General features: G+C 38.8%; 1 protein-coding gene across 1 annotated transcript in view; it reads right to left on the bottom strand.

Annotated features, from left to right (window-relative positions):
- LOC134422108 (rap1 GTPase-GDP dissociation stimulator 1-like) overlaps positions 1 to 19,858 on the bottom strand; it is a 32,843-nt gene extending 12,985 nt beyond the window's left edge. The window contains 8 exon segments of the mRNA XM_063163925.1: positions 2,894 to 3,037; positions 3,765 to 3,890; positions 5,015 to 5,143; positions 6,720 to 6,845; positions 6,980 to 7,102; positions 7,959 to 8,069; positions 19,718 to 19,769; positions 19,772 to 19,858. Coding sequence (XP_063019995.1) covers positions 2,894 to 3,037; positions 3,765 to 3,890; positions 5,015 to 5,143; positions 6,720 to 6,845; positions 6,980 to 7,102; positions 7,959 to 8,069; positions 19,718 to 19,769; positions 19,772 to 19,858 — 898 coding nt within the window.
- Between the last annotated feature and the right edge of the window lie 2,235 nt (positions 19,859 to 22,093).

Genomic DNA, 22,093 nt, shown 5'->3' on the forward strand with positions numbered 1-22,093 from the left:
TTCATGCAGAAAAGCCAAATGTTACAGCTTGTTTTGGTACAGTTTTCAAGAGCTCATGTATAAGTCTAATTGGTTCATGACTTTCTTTCCCCTCAGTTAATTAGTTAGAAAATGCCTGTGTGTGTGTATGTATAAGACTCTCTCTTTACCCAGGTGTTTACATATTTCCTTTGTGGATTCTCATGGGACAGACTCTTTGTTTTTGGCAGGTGCAAATGGTTCTCTTACCAGAACAGTTAGTTTTGCTAACAGCTTCTCATTCCTCTGATTCTTTCTTATGGGAACTTAGAGGCTTAGGTGATAATTCAGCAGAGCAAGGCCGGATTTTATAAGGCCTTTCTTTTGTAATTTCTCTTGTTGTATGCAACAGTACTTCTCATGGTTCTAACTGAATTTACAGACTGAGGTGTACCAACTTTTAATTTTTGTATGTATAGCATGTAAAAAGGGCCTTAGTAATTTTAACATTTCTACTGGTTTGGATGTTATTTCCACCTCAAAGTCATAGACACTTCTGTTGTCTTTTGAATTAGTGCCTATGATTCTTTTAATCTCAATATTTCACTTAGTAGCCTGTTTTTCCTCTGTATTCTTACATATGTTAGATCAGAATTTATCAAATGCTTGTAAAATGGAGTTGGAAATTTTCATGAGGGAACTGTCAGTCTGTGAAATAGTTAGGATTCTACTCACACAGAAATCTTTTGATACCTTTTTATGCAGACATTCTGATGGTTTTGCTTGTCATTCAAGCAAAGTTCTCTTGCCTAGTCCTAATCTTTGGAGATCAGAGTATATGAGGAAAATTGCCCAGTCCCCTTTAAAAACAGGTTCCATAGAAATAGGTCACCTCATTTGGTCTGATAAAATTCTACAGGGAAAATATTTTGATCTTCATATACACTAACCTTAATTGAACTTAATTTCTCTCCTCCCCCCCACCTCTCAAACTGAAGAAGGTCAGAACATTTTATTTTTTTCCTCTCATGTAGTAAAGTGCAAATAGGCAGAGCCCCTTAGTGGTTGCCTTGCTTTGATTGTCACAAAGCTCCAAATTGCTTTTCTCTCCTATGGAGTTTTTGCTTGGATAGCAGCAGAACATTCAATTTAATGGCTCATAGTTAAAGTCTGATAGGAACAGTCACTTTCATAGCTGCAAAAGCTGTCTGTCATCTTTTCACTGCCTGGAAGTCATTTGATGCTGAGAACAGATTTCCATAGGATTTTTTTTCTCTCAGATTAAAAGCTGTGCATACATCAGTGGCACACACTGAGGCATGAGAGGGATTATTCACTTCTTCCATATGAAACATCTCATGCTGTTGTGGGGAAGATGGGGGGAGAAGAGTGAGTGACAAAGCAAGCCATTGAGCTGAGTAAATTGAAATAGCCAGTTCAAGGCACTGGGGGCACTTCTGTGGCCTTTGGAGAGCCCTGATGCACAATGGCTGATTCAGAGCAAGGGATGAGGCAAGGAAGAAAGGGGCTCTACAAAGGTTGTGAGGTGGAGGTGAAGAGATGTGTGGATGATAGTTTGCTTTAAAAAAAAAAAAACCAAACCAAACCCCAGCATTCAGATGTGAGGGAGTTTTTTCTAATGATTAAGCACCTATTAGTGCAGAAAGTTGAGCAATTTTGTTAATTGAGTTTGAAGCCAGTACAGTAGCTATCAGTGAGATAGGACAGGAAGTGTGGGAGGGGCAACTTTTGCTGACTGATAGAGCACAGCATGCTTTCCAGGGGTCTGCTCAGAAGAATCTCTTTCTCTCTGCAGAGTATAAAGGCTCATTGCTTTCTATAATAGGAATTGAAAGATAAAAGGGCTTATCTTGAGATTTCTTCCCATCTCAATGTCTGAGTAACCCTCCCTTCCTTAAAGTGATTTAAAACATAAAACAGCAGCAACTCTGTGGATTTTTTAGTTTGGGCTTTTTGTTTGGAGGTTTTTCTTGTGTTTTTGTGGATTTTTGGTAGGTTTTTTTTTTGGAGTGGTGTTGGGGTTTTTTTGTATTTTTTATTTCTATCAAATATATTTGCCATTAAGTATTTTCAGAGTCTTCTCTCTAATAAAGTGTGGTTCAGAAAAAAAAAAATAAAATTGCAAAGGCTTGCATACTTGATCACCCCTTTCTTTACAATTATGCCCCCCCCACATTTATTATAGTATCAGTAGCATCTGTAACTTAAAAGTATCCAAGTCTCTAGTCTGCAGAACAGAAAGTAATTATTTCAGTACCAGGGAGTAGTGAAATCTGATAGTGTTGGGTTTCTCTGCACTCACAAACAGTAGCTTTCCATCTTTCAAGGATAGAGAATAACCAATCTTAGAATTTCTTTTGTAAAATTAGCAATAAGGCTTGCCTGTGTCTTGGTACCTGCAAGTGTCTCGATGTGGTGCAAGTATCTGTGTTCTAAGAGATGATGCCACAGCCCTTAGCAAAATCCTGCTCTATGTACTTATTTGTGTTATGAGAAATAGGAATATCTCATATCTGATTATAATTAGCTCCCAAACTGAGCTGTTCTGTCAGACTTAGTTTGTTGTTAAGGTTAATAATTTAAGACCTTTATGATGTTGTTTGCCTTGGTGTTGAGAGTGGCATGCAGTCAAGTGGCCAGTTTTTGATATTTTATTTTTTAATCCATATTGCCCAAAATACAGCATAGCGGTAATATAACCTAAGTTGCTGCTAGGCACAAGCACTGGGCTATGGGCTATAGAAATGGAAAGTGTCATGCCTCAGAAGAATTCCCGCAAGGATGATAAAAGGGATTGTGAGTAGGTCCCTGTTTAAGTAAAAGAAACCAACAGAAACAGAAACTCTTCTGCTACAGGGACTTTTGGATGTTGATTCTTTATGTTCCTGGCCTGTAGTATTCCTCCCCTTTTTACCTCCAAGGAGCAGAGAGACAATGAGATCTGATGCAGCCTTCACAATGCATGTGTCTTCAGCTTGGGAACTGCCTTGGAGCCTCAGCAGGATGTCAGACAGCGCCTCTGGCACACCTGCATCCACCAACTGCACTTTCAGAGCATCTGTGGAGATCACAGTAAAAGCACATTAACAGGTTTTTGGCTCTTTGTGGAGGCATTTCAAACTAGAAAGCTGAAGCTTTGAACTTTAGCCAGTTGTTTTTCAGGTGCAGTCACTGGTTTGGTTTTGTTTGTAACAGCTTTCTGGAGTTAGGATAACACCAAGGCACAATGAGCAAAGCTTTCTGCATTGGTCTTTGACATGTCTTGTGTTGCCAGTCATGAGTTCTCATGCCTTTAAAATCTGTGCCAGATATCTAGGTATTTTTAGTGGAGCAGTGTCAGTGCTGGTTGTGCTGCTGCTTAGATTATCCATCTTCACAGAGTCTCAGAATATTCTGAGCTGGAAGGGATCCGTAAGGAGCAGTGAGTCCAACATTAAGTGGCCCAAACAGGGATTGAACTGGTACTTGTACTGGTCGTTCTGATCTTTAAAATGAAAAAAATCTTCTGTGTTGCTGCTTTCCTCTTGGCCACCATGTAAGTAAGTGTGAATCAGCTGTCTTTTGGATGTACTGAAATGCAGTGGAATGGTCCTCTCTCCCTTTCTTTGTTTTCTCACCTGTTCACATGTTGTTTGGGCCTGGTTCTCGCGTGTTCTTGGGACTTATTTCTCCTGAAAGGGTTGCTGGTTGTGTTAGCAGGATCCCATGGCAAACTTGGGACCCAGAGCTTAAAACAGTACAATACCCAGTCTCCCCTTGTTCCACCCAGACCAAAAGGAGCTTACCATTTTCTGCAAGTGCTTGCAGGACTTCAAAGACAATTTCTAACCTCTCATGGCTCTCTGCTCTCCTCAGCTGCTTCACCAGTTGTTCAGCAACTTTTGTCATGCTTAGGGCTTCCTTGGCTGAATCTGTGTATGTGATAAAGTCAGGATTTAAATTTTTTTTTTTGATTAAATGTTTAAAGATATCTCCCTACGATCTGAAGTGATTAGACACTGTCTTTGAAGGCTTTTCCTGTTCTTGTAGACTCTTCTGTTTCTTTGGACAGCACTGAGACAGCAGAACTCTACCCCTTCTCCCCCACAAGTTTTTTTAGCTCTTTCTGTGTAATTTCTGTAGACCTCACAGGTGTCAAATCTATCCTGGCTAAATTTCACTGACTCGTACAAGTTCATCTGTAGTATGATTATTTAATAGAACAATTGGCACATGTCAGTTTGCTGTAGCAGTATATTTTTTGCCTTGATTAGGTGATTCTAGCCTTGCTGGCATATCTGCAAAATGTATGTTAGCAAAGCTTGCCACTGTTTGACATAGAATACATTTCAATTGAATATGGTATTAAATGATATAACAGGTATAACAAGGACAGACCTCCTTAGAGAATAATGTGACAGTGTGATATCATGTCCCCTTCCCTGCATATCCCCCCTAAATGCTGGAAGAAGTAGATGAAATTTTAGCCAGACCATATATAGAGAGTGGTAATAACTTTGTACTTGGTCTTTTTCTTCCATTAGTACTCACAACTTGGGTAAAATAGGGCAAATATATTTTAAATTACGGGAGATGCTCTTGCTTCCAAAATTGTGTAAATGAAAATGGAAGCTGTTTGAGTATGGTATAGAAATTTAATTATTAAATAGAAATTAAATTTTAATAAACAAGCTTTTAATGTACCAAATCTAAAGTAATTGAAACTGACAATTTATCATGTGAAGTTATGCCATCTCTTCATTTGGGTCAAAAGCTGGCTGTTAAACTTAATTGTTTTAATGTAATATAAGTAATTGCGAGGACTCCATAAAAGAGTAGTTATTTCTCCAATCCAGATACTGTGGCCAGTTTCTCATTAGATATCAGTAATGTTTTAAAAACAAAGCCCAAACACCAGCCCTACCCCACCCCAAAAACAAAGGAGAAAACAAACAAAGCCCACAAAGCTGTGGGCATGAAAAGGCAGTGACAGTGTGGAGATATTTTGCTCTAACATGCAGAAACTTAAAAAACCTTTAAAGAATACCTTACTTACCAAGGTCTGCCAGATTGTACAAGGCCAACAGAGCAACGTGGACGAGGGGTTCACTCTCTGCATAGTCAGTTAATATTCGGACTAGTGATGGGATCACTCCAACCTTCACCAGCTCTTCCTGAAGGCTGCCTGGTCAGTGAATCAAAGGTGTTAGAGGTGGCTAAATCAGGAACTGATGAAATCAGTGGAAAGGGTACAACTGAGATGCTTAGCACCAAGGTACTCCGGTTCTTTCTCACACTGTTAGAATTTGTAGAGCTTTTGGTGGTGCCTCCAGGCTGATATGAGTGTGGAGGAAATGCAAGTTTGGGACAGATTTTTGCTAAACATCCTGGTTTGACTTTGACTAAAGGTATCAAGCCACTATCTCCATCCACGTGGGCTTGCTGAGGAAAACCTTGATAACTGTTTCCTTTCTGTTTGTAGCTTGTTTTGTAATTAATGAAAGGTTAATACCTGAAATGATTTTGAGGGTGCCAAGAAGTGTAAGATGCAAAATTGGACAGTGATGGTTGCTTAACAGCACAATAGCACTGGTTTTGCAGCAGTGTCTTGCTGAGAGCTGGGCTGCTGCTTGGGTGACAGAGTGCATGGCAGACACCAGGAAGGCTCTGGTGCTATTGCAGCACAGGCAATTTGAATTCAAATAAGGAATTGGTGAAGTTAATTTTTCTTCTCTTTGGTGCATTTATTGCAGTGTTAGTAATAGGATTTATTAAAGCATGTCACAATCATCTTGGCAAATCTGTGCTGGGCCTGTGCTCTGCCAGAAGGGAAGCAGATGTGCAGCATGGCCATATGCTGCAGCAGTGCTGTGCACAGGAGTTACATGAGCTGGGAATGGAATTTTAGGGAACAGCTCTTTTAAACTATTGTGTCATTCCCTGACAAATACACGTAACTTGCAGGGAGCTTAGTGGAATCTATTCCAGGTACCTAATATGTTTGGATTCCATATGAATGCTGATGGAGGCAAACCCACCAATTTCTAAGTGAAGTTGTACAAATCCACACCAGAAGGATTAGAGAAAATAGGTTGAAGGGAGAGAGTAATGGGTATGAGATACTGCGTGAGAATTTCCATATTACTTTCAGTATACAGTAAATATTTTGGGCAGTCTGGGAGATAAAGATAAAAAAATCTTAAACTGTTTTGGGCAAGTAAATGAAAATTGTTGAACTTTTGAGCCCAGCTAGCAAGGTGGTATCCAGGGAATTTGGAGCACAAAGATCTCCTGCATGCAAGCAGTGGTTCTCAGAGAAGACTATTCCTTGCATAGATAAATAACTCAGTATTTTTTAATCTCTTTTTTACTATCACACTTTTTAAACAAGTGCTTTGCTTTATAGATGTTCTTATTACTTTGGAAGAAGTCCAAGCCATTCAGGATTTGGACCCAAGGCAACTGTGCAAAATTGGTGAAGATATGTGTGAGGCTCTGCTCCTCTTGTGATTTCAAAGCAGTTCTAACAGAGATGTGCCACTTGAAGTCAAAATTGTAGGGGGGAATCCCAGAGTTCAGGCAGTGCTTGGGGTGCATTCAGCCAGGTGTCTGTGAGCTCTGTGAATGGCATGCCTAACTGGAGGCTGAGGTGCACGATGTGCTCAGGTCTGATGAAGTTATTATGAGTTCCATGTTGCAATGCCTTGTAAAATGATGCCTTAGAGGCAGGGAAGAGCAGGTTCCCTTCAGAGGATACCTACGGTTATCGTAACAGATGCGGCCGATGGCCCTCCCAGCGTGCAGCAGCATCTCTTGGTCTGTGCTCTCCAGCAAAGGTATCAGTGCTAGAACCAAATCTGCTTCAATACATGGTATCTTCATTTCCTCTGTGTAGGTAAGAGAGAGGGAATGAAACAATTGCAATAGCAACAGCTGGTAGCTGTGAAACAAAGTTAAAGAGTGAAAAGATGAAGCTAATGTGCTGTAAGATGCCTCGCAGTAATATTTGAGCATGACTTACCATTTTTGGCTATCTCTGAGAGCACGTGGGCTGCTTTCACTGCACATCGTGGATTGCCCTTCAGGATTTTTGCCAAAGTTGGGAAGATCCCACTCCCTCTGAGTAGGTGGAAGGACCTCTGCTCTGCAGTGATAAGAGTGTTAGCAGTACCTGCAGTAGGTTTGCAGCTGTTTTATTCACATGTTCCTTTGTTTCCTAGAGTTCTGAGTAGCTATCTGTGGGATCCAAGCTTCCAATTTAACAAGGTCCTTAAAGGCTGTCTGAGTCTGAATGTATGGGCACAGTCATCTGCTTGAATTGCAGCAAGTGTGGTTCCAGCTGATTACTCTGCTTCATGCTGAATTGAAGCAGGGGGTGGCCAGGCAGAGAAGAAAACAGTTTCATCTTCTCTGACTATAAAAGGATGCCTGCATAAGGCATGGGAAGTCAGGGATTAAGATGCTATTCCTGAGGCATGGCCTAGCAATTAATTCTGTAGGTAGGCACAATATCTTTTATTAGACTAGCAATTAGAACAGACAATTCCCTCAGCCTTTTTTCATCAAAAATATGGCCAGCTGGCCTGAAGATAGTAAATCACCATCTGCCAGGAGACTCAAATAAATGCAGGGTTTATGTCATTTTAGGACAATGTGCAAGGGCTTAAGGGACTCTTGTATAAGTAGACTAGAAACTGCTTTTAAAATGCCTGACCTGATAGGGTCACTCTAAATTAATCCTAGGAGTTTGTAATAAATAGAATATTAAACTTGGAATTTCTCTGGAGCTTTTGGTATTTTAGTGACCAGAAACTTTATCTGGTCACAGGTAATTTTGTGAGTTTTATACAGAGAGAAAAGAAAGCAACACAGCCTGAGGAAAGCTCTAGTTCCAGCAGCAATCACTTCTTGAAATAGAGAATATCACAATAAACAAAACCTGCCATGAGTTCTTTTGAATTGTGCAAATGGTTAATTGGTGATCCAGAGTGATACTTAACTATCTTCAGTAATAGCCAGGAGAATCCCATTCAAACTTTCAAGGGTCTGATCTTCAGCTTCTGTGTCGTCTCCACAAAGCCCAAGGTATTCCAGGTGCTTATTCAGGGTTTCTAAATAGAATGGGATAGAAAACTTTGGTGAGCCAGCATGGAAAATACTGGGTTCCTTGTGGTAGTTCTTTTCAGTGCTAATGTCTTAATATAAAAAAATTTCCTGTGGGGTAAAGATCTAAATATGCTCATTTATTCCAAGAGCATGAGGTCAAAGGTGGGGTCGCTTCTCAGACAGCTCTTGTGCAGGGATAAACTCTATCTGCAAACAGAAATTATTGTATAATAACTGTGGCAGAGTTTGAGGTGGGGAGGAGAGAGGAATAATTACAGGACCCACATCAAGCCTGTCATTTCTAAATACCTGTTTATCATAAAGACAGCTCAGCTATCTACTGTGGCAGTGGCCAGTAGCAGCCCCTGAAAGGATGCAAGAAACAGATGGGGTAAATTACTTCTCCCTTTGTTTCTGGCAACTCTGGCCTTTACTAGGTAAACATACCTAGTATTTACACCAATATATATCTAATAGATGTTGATGAACTTTTGTTTGGATTTTTTTTTACCTATATAAATCATAATTTTTATCTCCACATCACACAGTTTCACTGTTGTAAGATGAAGATACTTCCCTTTGTTTTAAAATATTTATCAAAAAGGTCAAAGTTCATGTCCTTTGAGTTGCTGTTGTAAGAGAAAGGAATTATCCTTCACTATTAAATCTTCCATGTCTGTCATAATCAGATGGATTTTGATTGTAGTCCTCCTTTGTAATTCCTCTGTCTATATGCTTAGTATTTACAGAAAATCTGCTATTTCTAGGTCATTTATGCATATATTGAATTTCACAGGTTCCAGCAAAGGTAACCTCTAATAATTTTGCCTTTCTCTTGTAAAAGCAGCCTTTATTCAGCTCTTCAGACTTCATCAAATAATCATCTCTCATATCCCAAGATAACTTAGATAAAGGTTATTGAAAGGTTTGTAGAAATTGAAATGCATTAACAATTTCTCCTTGATTGACCTTTTTACTGGCTCCTTAAAAATATGTTCAGAGGCAGGTTGAAACAGGTTGTGGAAGTTCACCTCCATGAAAGTCAGAGAGCATATCCTTTTTCATGATGTCTGTGTTTTGCATCTCTGTGCTTTACTATAATCCTACAATTTACCTGTGCAGAGATCAAACTTCTGCGTTTTAATTTCCCACATTCCTTGGAAGTGTTTTTGTAAATTCAGCCCACTTTTACTGCTTCCATCTTCATTAATGCTGTTGTTGATCTCAGTGCTGCTCTGCATGTCACAGTTAATGATGTAATGAATCATCTTTTAATCTCTTATAAGCTCTGTAGTATAGCATCCAGTTCTGACAGTTGGTTACCATTTATTTTATTGTTTTGTTAGGAATTTTCTGTCCTTTTAATATGAAGATTCCTCCATCTGCTTACTAAAACAAAAAGACCTAAAGTGGCTGCAATTAATGTAAGAAATATTGCTGGAAATCTGATGTCTTAAGCAGTTAATATTTAGGATATAATGTAGAATGTTAACAAAACTGTAGTAAAATAGCATTTCTGCTTTACAAATGCTTTCATTGAAAATGCTGACTCATCAATCATGCCTCAGAAATTATTTTATGAGGATTAATAATTGATCACTTGTTTTTGTTTGATGAACTCACTCTGTCCCTCATCTATCCATTAATTCATGTGAGATTTTTTTAAATGAAAGCACATGAATTCACTGCATACAGGAATTTACCTCTGAGGATCAGAAGTGTCCTGAGCTGTTTTGAAAAGAGGATGAGGTAAAGGGAGTTGAAGTAGAACATAATTAAAAGCTGTTACTGCCTATTAGGAGGAGAAATTATTTGGTTTAAAAAATTAAAAGCAGTTACTTAAAAAAATATTTACTTTTGTGCTTTAAAGAAGCTGCCATCTCCAGAAAAATAGCTGAATTCATCAGGTCCAGCTCACTTGCCAAAATTTGCTGAATAAATCATTTTGTGTAAATGAAGTACAGTAGAATGCAGCTTTTTTACGCAAAAAAAAAAAAAACAAAACAAAAAAAAAACAGAAAAAAAGCCCAAACCACCTGAGCAACATGGCAGTTGAATCAGGTTTGATCTTAAAGATCTAGTGGGAGTGGGCTCCTGGTTGAGCAACATGAAATAAATTAGAAACCTGTGAGACTGAATTATCTACTGAATTCTGCTATCATCTTATCGAGACCCAAAATGTGTTGGCACTTGACTCCTAGTACTGTGTTCTCTGATTAGAGCAATAGCGATGTTTGCAAATACGTTTCTAAAATGTTTCTAATTAGGATCTATAAAGCTATGGAAAGGCAGGATTTCTTAAGTTGGAGGAGGTTGTTTTACAAATAACAGGGGACAGTCTATACTGGTGTCTCATTGGGTCAGTACAGTGCTAACTATAAATCTGGATGCTTTGTCATTTCTCCAGGGAATAGATAGTTGAATAGCACCATATGCATGATGACAAAGTCCTTGTACAACACCCCTCTGATTTCAGTCTGTAGTACTTTAAAATGAGTATTATGAGCAGTAGCTGACTGAAGAGTTACTTCTGAAAGGCTCACAGAAAGCAGCATTTAACTATAACAGTATTAAAATACTGAACCCTTTTCTCAGGGATTCAGAATTTTATCATGCTTGTTATTCATAAAAACTTGATTAACATAACCAGCTTGGGACTGATTCCTCAATACTCCTTGTGTTTAAATCAATGCTTCTGCAGGGGCAGTGAAGCAGACACTTAACGCAGTTATTTATGTGAAAAAGCAGTACAACATATACAGCTTGTGACTAAAACTGACCAGAAAAGGGTATTTCTACTTTGTGAAAAATTCTGGGGTGCTGACATCTTGTTTCATCCCGTGCTGGAATAGCTTGTTGGCACAGTGGAGCTAGAGGCAAACCAGAAGGATTTGTTTCAGGTTTTTGCAGCAGTGGTTCTTGGCCAGCCGGGGCTGCGTGGCAGGGAGCCAGGCTGGGAGGGTGCCAGCCAGGCCAGCCAGCTGGTCACACAGCAGGCACTGCCCGCCCCCTGGCCCCTGAGGAGGCTTTTAGCAGAATAAACATCTTCTGAAGGAACATGGAGCGTTCTCTTGAGTCAGCATTTCTGCTAGAATATCTCTCATCAGCTGTAGTGACTCACTGTAGGAGAGAGGGAAATGGGCACTCTTTGCCTGCAGGGCCTGAGTTTAGAAATCTCTTGAGACTGAGGTACAAAAGGCCTTTTTCCTGAGCTGAAGGCACAGATTATTAATTCACACATAAATCTGTACATAAGATACTGAGTAAGAGACATAGGAACCAGGCTTTTGCTGTGGGAGTTGGCTTTTTTTCATCCTGATGTGAGCAGAGGCAATAGTGCCGAAAACGTGCTATAGCACAGCAACTTCAGGAGGTTTCTGAAGTGAACCCTTTGAATCCCTTGAACCACTGCTGTGTCAATTCCCAGTGCTAGTTTTGACCTATAAAGTCCTCAGGGAGTGAGAGAATCCCATACATCTCTCGCTTTCAGCATCTGATTTTGCCCCTTCTGAAACAGCAAAGCCTTCTGATTATTTTCCTTTTTATAGCTGCTCACATGTGTAGAAATGATTTTCTCTTTTTTTCTAGAGGAAGTATAGATTCTATACTTCAACATAAATGTTCCTCATGGTATTACTTATTGTTATTTGGGTCTTGAGCAGTGTGAGGTCAGTATGAGCCAATTTGAGGGCTTGAAACAACTTAATCCAGTCAAATTCCTTGTGTTTTGCTGCCTCATCCTTCAGTAATTTCACATACTGAACTTATTGTTCTGTCACTTAGTTTTAGTATACTTTAGAGGGTTCTTCCATGGATTATTATCATCAGCATTATTCAAAACAGAAAAACAAGATAATGTGTTTTTCCAGAGTATAAAGATGAAGTTACTCACAATAGAGGTCTATTTAGCTTGTCTAATGTCTCTGGTAATAGATGATTAAAGAACAGTAAAAGCAGACACTATATACCCTTTCCCAGGTATGCTTTCTTGACTTAGAGTCATCAACTCCACAGGGATCTTCTTTGGTAGAAGTTTCATGTTGTTTAATTACACTTAAATTCATTAAAGTATTTATGTTAAATTTGTTTGTAGTTTAACTTGCAGAACATGGACTAGAGATAAGTGCCACAAAATAACTTTGGATATAGAGAGAAAATAACTCATTATTTTTTTTTCTTGTTTAAATTGTCATCTTCTCTTGAATGTAGTTTTTGGTAAATTTATTGTATCACCAGGGCAGGAAACATAAGTCTCTATTTTGAGGTATCCTGTGTAACAGCTGAGGGATGAGGGTTAGGGTTGAGAAGCTCCTAGAGTTCTGCAGCTCAAGAATAGCTGAAAAGCCTAAGATGTAGCCTGAAGAAACTAAATTTCAACTCATAATACTGCAAAATAGCTGATAGGTCTGTCTAGCAATATAATTAAAGCAAAAATAATAGTTGACCTGTATTCATGTTTGTGTGGCAACCCGCAAAATCATGTAGCTGAAAGTCTCCGTTTTCTCACAGTATTTTTTTAATGCTCTTCCCTGAAATAGATAAAATAATTCCTGGTTTGTTGTGGCATGTCCTAAATGAAGTTATGGTAATAAATGTACCTGTGTGCTGAGTAGAAGTATTACTGTATAGTAGTCAAAATAAAGCTCCAGGTCTCCTTGCCTGGAAATGTGATACTAAATTTGTTTCAAATGAAACATAAAGGTGTAAATTGGGGATGGAGAAGTCCAGGAGGGCTGGTGAGTGTGTGTTAAGAGCAAATAAAGCCTGTAAGGTCAAACACATTTCTGCTGGCTGTGAGTGCTGCAGCTCCATGATTACAGCATTTTGCTGTAACCGAGGGTAGCAGAAGCTGCTGCTTTTGATTTTGTTACCAGGGAAGGGAGGAGAAAGATACAATTCAATCCAAGGCAAGATTTTTTTTTAATTTCTCCAGTGGTGAATTATTGTATTTCATCTCTAGAAAGTCATGCAACTGTTTTGGGACTGGGCTGACTTACATTCTTTCCAATAGAGCTATCTTATCTTGGTACATGAAGTAGAGTATTGGAGGAAAAGATCCTCCATCTCTTCAGACTTTCAAACCCATGGCAAGGAAATTGTCCTATAAATCAGATAAGCTATTATCTATGTCTCCATGGAAAGCCACTTATGGCCATGTTAAAAGATACATTTTGTGTCTTTGTCGCTGCACTCGGGTGATGAGATGTAGGAGAAAAATCACAGGATTAAAAAGGACCTGGGGAGAGAATTTAAAACTAATATCCTGAGGATGAAAGGGATATAATTATGAACAAGTCCTGACCTGGCTGGTTTTTAACTCTTGTTCCTCTGTATTCTTCAGCAGCTCTCTTCAAGGAGGAAAGGAGTAGGAATGTATGAGTATAGTTTTTCTTTGAACTGAAGGCTGGAACCCTGTCATTACCTGGGAATTGAAATATCTCCTTCCACCCACTTTCAGAATCTGAAAAGGCCCATATTTTCCCCAATATTCTTTTCTTCTGGTCTAGGCTATGGGTAATTTTTCTCAATGTTAATGGCCAAATACTTAAATGTGCTCTAAAAGTACTTCTTGCATAGAACTGGAAAACAGGGGACAGGCCACTGTGTTGTCTCCAAAATCTAACCTTTGCTTATTGCTTTTGCAGCCTTTCTGGACTGCATCGGCCCATCCTGAGCTCCTTAAAGTATTCAAAGCCTATGATCCCATCGGCTGGACCTTTGAACATTTTAGTATTCACAGAACATGAGAAAGCAGCAGGTTTTAAAGGAGATTTTCACTGTTTAGCCTGAGTCATAGGTGGAAGGGCTGATGAAGACAGGAATTTAAGCCTGACTGGCTAGTACTTACAGTAATGTTCTCTATTAATCACAAGGATTTAAAAAATTTTCTATAATCCATGTCTAAAATTCTCTTAATTGTCACAAATCAGGTAGGACAGCCACAAAAGTTCTCTTTGATGTGGTGTCATGCATGGCTTTTTTAAATTTGAAAATGAGGTAAAGAAATCACATAGCAGTAAAGTAGAAACTGAGATGGACAGAAGTTTTCAGAAAACTAGTAGAGAAATGCAGGCTCAGAGGAGGCCCTGGTAAAAGGAGATACTGATATTCTTGTGGTAACCCAAATTAATAGATTGTGATGGTGAAAAAAAAATGGCAATTGATTGTGAAATTGAGATTGTTTGGGAGGGGGGAAGCAACTCTATATTTTTATAACTTTTGGCTTTATTCTTGGGTAATTGAATTCCACCAAGGAGGAAGTACAGCAAAAAGTGTGTCTGGGGAAAGCTGTGGGTGGAAAGCAGCAGATCCTCTTGGCTTGTGGCTGATGTTATGCCCTGTGGAGTCAACAAGAAAAATGGCTGCAGAACCCTGACTGAAAGCAGATAAGAGGAAAAATATGATAACCTAAAAAAGGTCAGTGAGATAAGTCAAAATAAAGCCAGCCAAGTGCAGTCAGGGAGAACGTGTGTGTTAAAGAGCATGAAAAGCTGCTTAATTGTATTCCATTAAACCTGTTCCTTTTCTGAGGGATGGAGAATAGGGGTAAAATTCACTTTAGTGTAAAGGTATCACAGTGGTGTAAACTTGTGTACCAGTATGTGCCTTTTTACATGCCTGATAATTTAACTGACTTGGTGCTTAGGGAATAGGTCTGTTGGACATACCCCAGCTTCACTGAGTCTGAGCTCCCAGATATTCCAATTTATTATGTAAGATAAGGAAATTCCAGAGCCAAAGGCTGGAAGTCATGCTTGCAGAAATAGCCACAAATGTGCTGTGCTCAAAAGCAATGAGTACAGCACCATCAGCACAATTTGTGTTTGGGTACTATTTTCAAGTAAGTTTTTTTAATAAACAAGGGGTCAGGATACTTGATGGCTTAAATCAAAGTTGAACTTCTTTCACAGTTGTTTGGTTCCAGGAGGTGTTGATTTCATTGTGAAAGCGGAGTAAATTGTCAGAGCAGCAAAGCTACATGTGAGCAGATAAGCAATCAAATTGTGACAGTTGGGGATAAATTGTCTTCATTTATGGAAATGAATGAAATTTCTGCCTTGCTCACTGGAGTTCTAGTTTTCTGCATTTGTTGAGTGATGTTGGTCTCAAAAGATACCTTTGATGATGCAGTTAATATACACCTTAAGTTTTGCACCATACAGTGAATTAAAGGAACCCTTCCCTATGGTTATCATGTGTGTATGGGAAGTGGGCCATAGTCTCAGCCAAATAACATTCAGTCTAATTTTCCTGGCTCCCTAAATTTAGCTTGAAGAGCTGTCATTGGAGAAAAAACCAATTAGACTCCATGGCAGAGAAAACACTAATTTCCTTTGGCTGACAACTCCTACAAGGGGCTTTTTGGCCAAGCAAAAGAACAGCTGTGAAAAAGCAGAAGCCTTTTTTCTGCTATGAACGCACCAGCCCAGCCCTCAGCTCTGCCTGCTAAACAATCTGCTGGGAGAGGAGGTGGATGTTGGACATGCTGGCAGAGCAAGGAGGCCCCACCAGGGACCCAGAGCCAGGAGACCTATGGGAAGGATGGGAAATAACAAAGCAAATGCAATTATTGGCCTTTTGTGCCTTGACTCCATCTAAACAGGCATAGCACAAAGGTTCCACTGTCCAGATTAAAATTCCTGAATTTCTAGGGTTTAATTAATGATGGCTTCTCTGCAAGTTAATTCATGGGCCTGAGCATTTGTCTGTTCTTGTGTGTGACAAATGTTGTTTGAAGAGCTATAGTACAAAGATATATTGTAGGCCTGGAAAGGGCTTTCATTTCTCTTTTTCTTCTCTGGTACTATGCCTAAAAAGTGTATTTTGTCTGCAACTTGTGCCTGTCTTGTTCTTGCTAATTGCTTGTTTGACTCCAGTCAAGATCCGGAGAAAGCCATTGAGAGAGGAGGATTTTGTTCCTGCACTGTTGAAGATATGGGCATTGCATGATATGGAGTGAGGTACCTTATTGATCTCAGACATCTCCAGAATAAAGTGGACAGTAGTGGGAATTTGCTTAAATTCTGTTAAATGTAAAATTATTTTGTGGCACTGTCTGAAATTTTGTAGTGCTGAGTATTATGACTTTGATCCTGACATGTGCATTTGACCTATTTCATAATGAGAGATGTGAAGAGGATCCTTGGAAGACAGGATTGAAGTTGGTTGCATAATGGACCTGTCAGGAATATTTTTTCTTGCTTAGTGGGTGTGTGTGTTTGGATATTTTTATGCAGTATGAGAGACTTTGTGCCATAAAAAAAGTTCATTCTCAGTTCTGACACATATTTTAAAAGCTATGGCCTTATAAGCTCTGTTGGTGCTTAATGCAAGTAACACAATTCTATAAGATGTGACCTACAATTTAGAGCTCTGCTTCAAACCCAAGTTGCTCAGCAGAATCTGCTTACTTGTGCAACACTTTTTCAATACCTATCCTGTTACTTTTATGCTTGTTCCCAGCAGTGCAAAAAGGATCAGATTTTAAGTGTATGCAGGTGGACACAGGAGTTTTAGTAATTTTGAAAATCCGATTTAATTTTTTTTTTTTTGCTGGCTAATTTCTTGTTTGTTTTAATTTAATTAATTAATTAACTTAATTTAATTACTTGAAACAACATTTTTAATGATGTTGACCTGGTTACTTGTGCTATGTGAGTAGATTTGAGCTCTACTGCACAAGTGGGTTGGTGTTGCCTGGGAATTGAAGGTTGCAATAAGATTTTCCTGCACAAATTCATTGTTTACATAATGCTGTGCAAGGCTTTTCTGATATTACCTAGAACTATCTGGTTTAAGATTCTTGGCAGGTTTCTCTCAATTTTGTTTGTCTGGAAGAAATGCTTGCAATCATTAGAAATTATTTAAATAATTGTATTAATATCAAAATTAGTTAAGTGGGTGGGAGGAGCTTTTCAGAAAAAGAAACATTTAATAAAGGGAGGGAGGGACTGTGTCTGAGTAAGTCCTAAGATTCTTTTGCTGAGCTTGCCTTGGCTGAATTTCTTTGCGGCTAGAGTTCTTCCTATTGGTCTACTCTTTTTTTTTTTTTTTGCACAAATAAGTTAAATAATGATAAAATTATTTGGATAAAATAGTTTTGGTATGCTAGATTCAACATCTGCATTGAACAGCACTGATTCCAAATACTTCTGATATTTCTAATAGTCTTAAAATATTCTCTAATTTGTAACATGGGGTAATTTCTTTTAAATGGATATTTGTGTTTCTTGTCTGGAATTGGTGTTTTTGAAGGAGTTTCTACAGATCTTTCAGTAAAGCTGAGCTGCTTTTATTCCCAAATGTTTTTAGACTTGACAGGATATAGTTTTGTACTCTTAACTACAAAGGACCATAGCAAAGTCCCCATTCCAGTTTATAAACAGCAATATACTGTCACTGTCCTTACCTGGACTGGGCCCTGACTAAAGTGCTTTTTCTGTATAGATTTAATTTAAATTGTAACTCCATTAGAAAACAGCTTCCCCTGAAAATTTGATTTTGATATTAGAATAGTGAAAAGGTAATAAGGTAATTTAGCTCTTTCCAAGCAGCACTGTATTTTACTTAATTTAGTTTTTTTTAAATGCATGTGGAGAGATCCCAAAGCACAAGAATGATAAGTTCAGGCAAATGGATATTAAGCTACTGGGATTGCAACAGAGCAAGACGATGGGGATTGTTTTTTTTTTTGTTTTTTTTTTTTTTTTTCTCCAGATTGTTGGAGACTGTGTGGTACAAACAAGTCCTAGAAACAGAAAAGATGGACATGTACCAGGTATGAGCCTTCAGACACAATCTCATCCTTAAGTGCAAGAGCTTTCTTTCACAAAGCACCTCAGAAATGAGGCTGAGAGCCTTTGAGGAGTTGGTTCAAAACTGCTTTTGGGGCCCTGTCTGCCCTCCTGCCGCCTGGGCAGGTCAGGATGGCTTTATTGCCTTTGGTGCAGTCTGTTCCTAGTTCTAAAGAAGAAGAGTAGCTGCATTTTCATTAGGTTCTAGACAGCAATAAGTTTGCTGACTCTGATTTATTTAAGTGCATCTGATACAATGCTTTAAAATAGAGAAGGAAAAGCAACTTGTATTAAAAGCAGCAGCTGTGGGTTTTCCCTATGGTATTGATGTATTATGTGTTTATAATGCTGTTGAAGCAAATGGCAAGGTGCTGGGGAATGCTGAAAACTGCACACACAAGGAATTTATAATATTTTCCAGGCTGGCTTTAGTGTTTTTAGTTGTAAGGAAGGTAGCACAGCCTACACCTAAAAATGATCTAAATTGTTATATGATTTTACAGGAATTAATGGTTTGGTTTTGTTTTTTTGTTTTTTTTTTTTTTTTTTTTAAAGATAAGTTTGACAAACCTGTACTTAAAAGTGTGTGGGTTTCTGTTTGTCATTTTTTAAATTATCCTGCCCAGAGTTTTGGACTTGGGCAGCAGAAACAGTGATGTGTGAGTAAAATCAGGCTGGAAGGAAAGAGCAGGAACAAAAGTGGGCATAAAAACTTTGAGCCACGACCAGCAAATATATCAAAAGGATAAGCCTTCTGAGCAGAACATTCAGAAAGTAGGACAGGTAGACATAAATGATGTAGCAGTAGAAGAAACAATCCCCCAGGCTCAGCTGTCTCCACCTGAATTGCAATAGGAAGTCAGTCCTATAGAAATGATCTGTACATTAGATCATTTAGCCAGAAGCAATATTGTCTAGTACTAGTTTAGTCCACTTATGTTTTGTGCCCATCTCTCTGACATTTAAAGTGCTTTTACGTTAAATTTTGACCTGCTTTTTTTATCAGTGTCCCAAAACTACTGAAATGTTTAGCTTGACTTGAATAATCATTTAATTGACTAGGAAGGTAACTACTATAAATGGCAGCTCAGTTGTCAGACTGCTCTTAAAGAGAGATTATTTCACCCTTAAACATATTGAGTATTACTAAGATTAGTTCTGCTGATGTCACGAGACCCAGCTGTGACGTGAGTTCATCACATGAATGAAAGTGGAAGGCTGAGCCCTTTGATCCAGTTAGGCAATACCTTGGAATGATCTGGAAATTAAAGTCTCAAAGGTATATTTTAAATCCAGTATGAAAGATTTTCCTTTCACATGGAAAGGTCAGAGCTAAGGGCTTGTACTCCAGCTTTCCCTGTGCTGAGGGTTGAGTCATAAAGAAGTGTATTCAAAGGCTGGACCACCTAAATGCAGCTCCAGTGCTGCCAGTAGTGCTTGGCAGAGTGCAGCATGTATGCAGGGGCACATGTGAGCATATTTGCTTTGATGGATGTTGTACTGTCAATACAGAGGAATGAATTTCAGCTAGTTTTCAAATGCTTAACTTTCATAAGAAGTCATCATTTTCCAGTGCTTTAAGTTCCCTTTTCATTCCCATTCTTATAATTTACTAGTTTTCTTTAAACCAGCCTTAATTTTCATGTGACTTCAAGTGTTAAGTATTGTTTGAAATAGAAGACACAAGAATTTTAGGTCACCTGTAGTATTGCATTTATCATAGAACTACACTTGTATATTTAAACTAGCCTAAATTAGTTTTCTATTTCTGTCGCATACATCTGCAATTTGTAGATGAGAGAAAATTAAGCCCAGACTAGAGATTGTATCTATCTATAGTTAACAAGAGCTTTACTTACCCATAAAAGCTGTAGCTCTCCAGAATGGGGACAACAAAGAGCAGCTGATCTGTACTGTGAGTCTGTGTCCTTTACAGCTACCACGCTGTGAGTAATGGGGAATATTTTATAGCTTTCAAGCTGATGAGCAGCCCACAGCATGCTCACTCTTTCCTCCTCCTGCCTTTTTCTGTGACCCTGCTCTTCAAATGCATCTAATACTCCATAATTACTTAATCCTCCGCCACTACTTTTGTTTCCAGTTCTTAGATGTCATTAACAGAAATGGAAACATAGTAATTATCACACTGGGAAGAGATACTTTAAGATCTCCAAAACAATTTTTAGTGAATTTCCTTTTGCTGTCATTCAGCAGAGTGGTTACTGAATCTAATAAAGGACAGAGTTCCAAAAGAGACTAGATTACTGTTGGCATCTACTTACAGCCGGTTTTAAGAGTGTTCTCTAGCCAAATTTTGTCCATACCTGGACCTCACCCGGGAGGTACTAAGTGTTTGAGAAATGGTCCAAGCCCTTTACATTCATCTTTCAAGTCTGTGACTAAAATATAAAAGAGGATTTTTTCTTTTCCTGTAAATGAATCTTTGGAGTCTGAAGGTACCATCTCTGGCTTATTCTTTTTGATCAAGTGAATGCCTTCTGAAATATTCTCAATTATCATTTTGAAATGGTTATTAAAAACATGGCTTTAAAAAAAATGGTTGGCAAAAAATTGCTGGTTTTGAAGCAATAGTTTGAACATAATGGTTTGAAAAAAAATACAGTTGTTTTTTTTCTTCCTGTTGCCTTTCCAATCCCACTTTATGGGAGTTGAATCTCTAATAAATAAGAGCCAGTTATAGGACAGCTTACGAAGCATGTGCTGTGTTCTATTTGGGATGCATTACAACCCCCTAGTGTTGCTGCAGTCTGAGCTAGAGGAAATGCTGTCTGCCAGTTAATACTATTTAAAGATTGTTCCAGTAAGCAGATTGAGCTTCCCAGTGTGGTGCTGCTTGGTGGGGGCTGTGTGGTGCAGTCTGTGGTTGTAACACTGGCTCCAAGTCTGTAGCGACCTAAAACTTCACTGCACCATGGAATTATAATCACTGTGGTGATTAGAACACTGGAGGGAGTTTAATTTGCTGACTCTTAAAAAGCAATCTGATAATGAGTTTGGAGCCTGAGGATCCTGTGAAGGAGGTGGAGATGTTTTACTGATGCTCTTGCTCGATAATTAAAAAGCTGGTCCCTTTGGCTGGGCTTAGGGAGAGGGAGGATGAGCTGAATTCTTTCTGGCATAATTTGTTTTTTCCAATTGAAATTACATGTCCTGCAAAGTTGTGTATGAATTGGAAAATAAAAGTCCTAAGGTAAAGGTTGCTACCTTACAGCCTGTAATGGGGAAAATTCTTGAGTGTATTGCATTACATTTGCATTGTCACATCCAGGAAAAAAATGCTTTTTACAGATAATAGAGAAGTAGAGCATGTATGCTTCACTGCTTAAAAGGGACCAAGATCAGTCATGGATTAAGCTGCATGTCACAAAATGATGAGACCCTCCTGCTGGTTCTGAGATAGACAAGATGAGCTGGTTCTTGTTGGCTTTTGGGTATCAAAGGTACCACTGTTTATTGAGGTCACAGTGCAGGCTGAGGCTTAGGCAGGATTGCCACATGCTGCCAGCATGGCCAGAGGTTGGGGTATTTCTGAAATGCAAGCAAGGGGGTAAATGTTACCATTTTATTGGCGGAGCTGACAAAGCGTGAAGCCCCAAGAGACAAGAACCAGAGAGAAAGAGTAGGTGGTGGTACTGCAGCATTAGGCATGCCAGACACATTCGTTCTCCATAGAGGCCAGTTCCAGGGTGTTCTGAAGTCAACAGGAATTTTTTCAAAGAAGCTGGATCAGGCTCATGGATATGCAGAAAATGGTAATCATGAAAAAAAAATTAGCAGTTTTCCTTGGTAAAAGACTGAAGACAACAAAGGAAACAAAATGAGGTATATAGTAAATGGGTGAAGACAAGTAAGAAATCACATCAGATAAACACATCTTCAGTGTTGTTCATCATCTTGCTGCAGTGAATACTAATGGGGGAACAGAGGTTCATAACACTGCACAAAGCACTGACAAGCAGCCAGGTATGGAAATGCTGTGCCAAATGAACTGTGATTTTATATGCAAACTAATCTGTTTCAAAGATTGACAAAATAAGATGGTTTGGGAATCCAAATTTATAGAACAGCCCTGTCAAGCTAAAATGCTTTTTTTGTTTGCACATAATCCTGGAAATCTCTGTAAGAGATACTGCACAAGGTTCTTACCAACATCAGGTACTGATTGAGCTGGGTGCTGTACAAATGCACACGGACCAATTTTTGCACTGGAAAGG

Source organism: Melospiza melodia, chromosome 9, assembly GCF_035770615.1.
Source record: "Melospiza melodia melodia isolate bMelMel2 chromosome 9, bMelMel2.pri, whole genome shotgun sequence".
NCBI classification, from domain to species: domain Eukaryota; kingdom Metazoa; phylum Chordata; class Aves; order Passeriformes; family Passerellidae; genus Melospiza; species Melospiza melodia.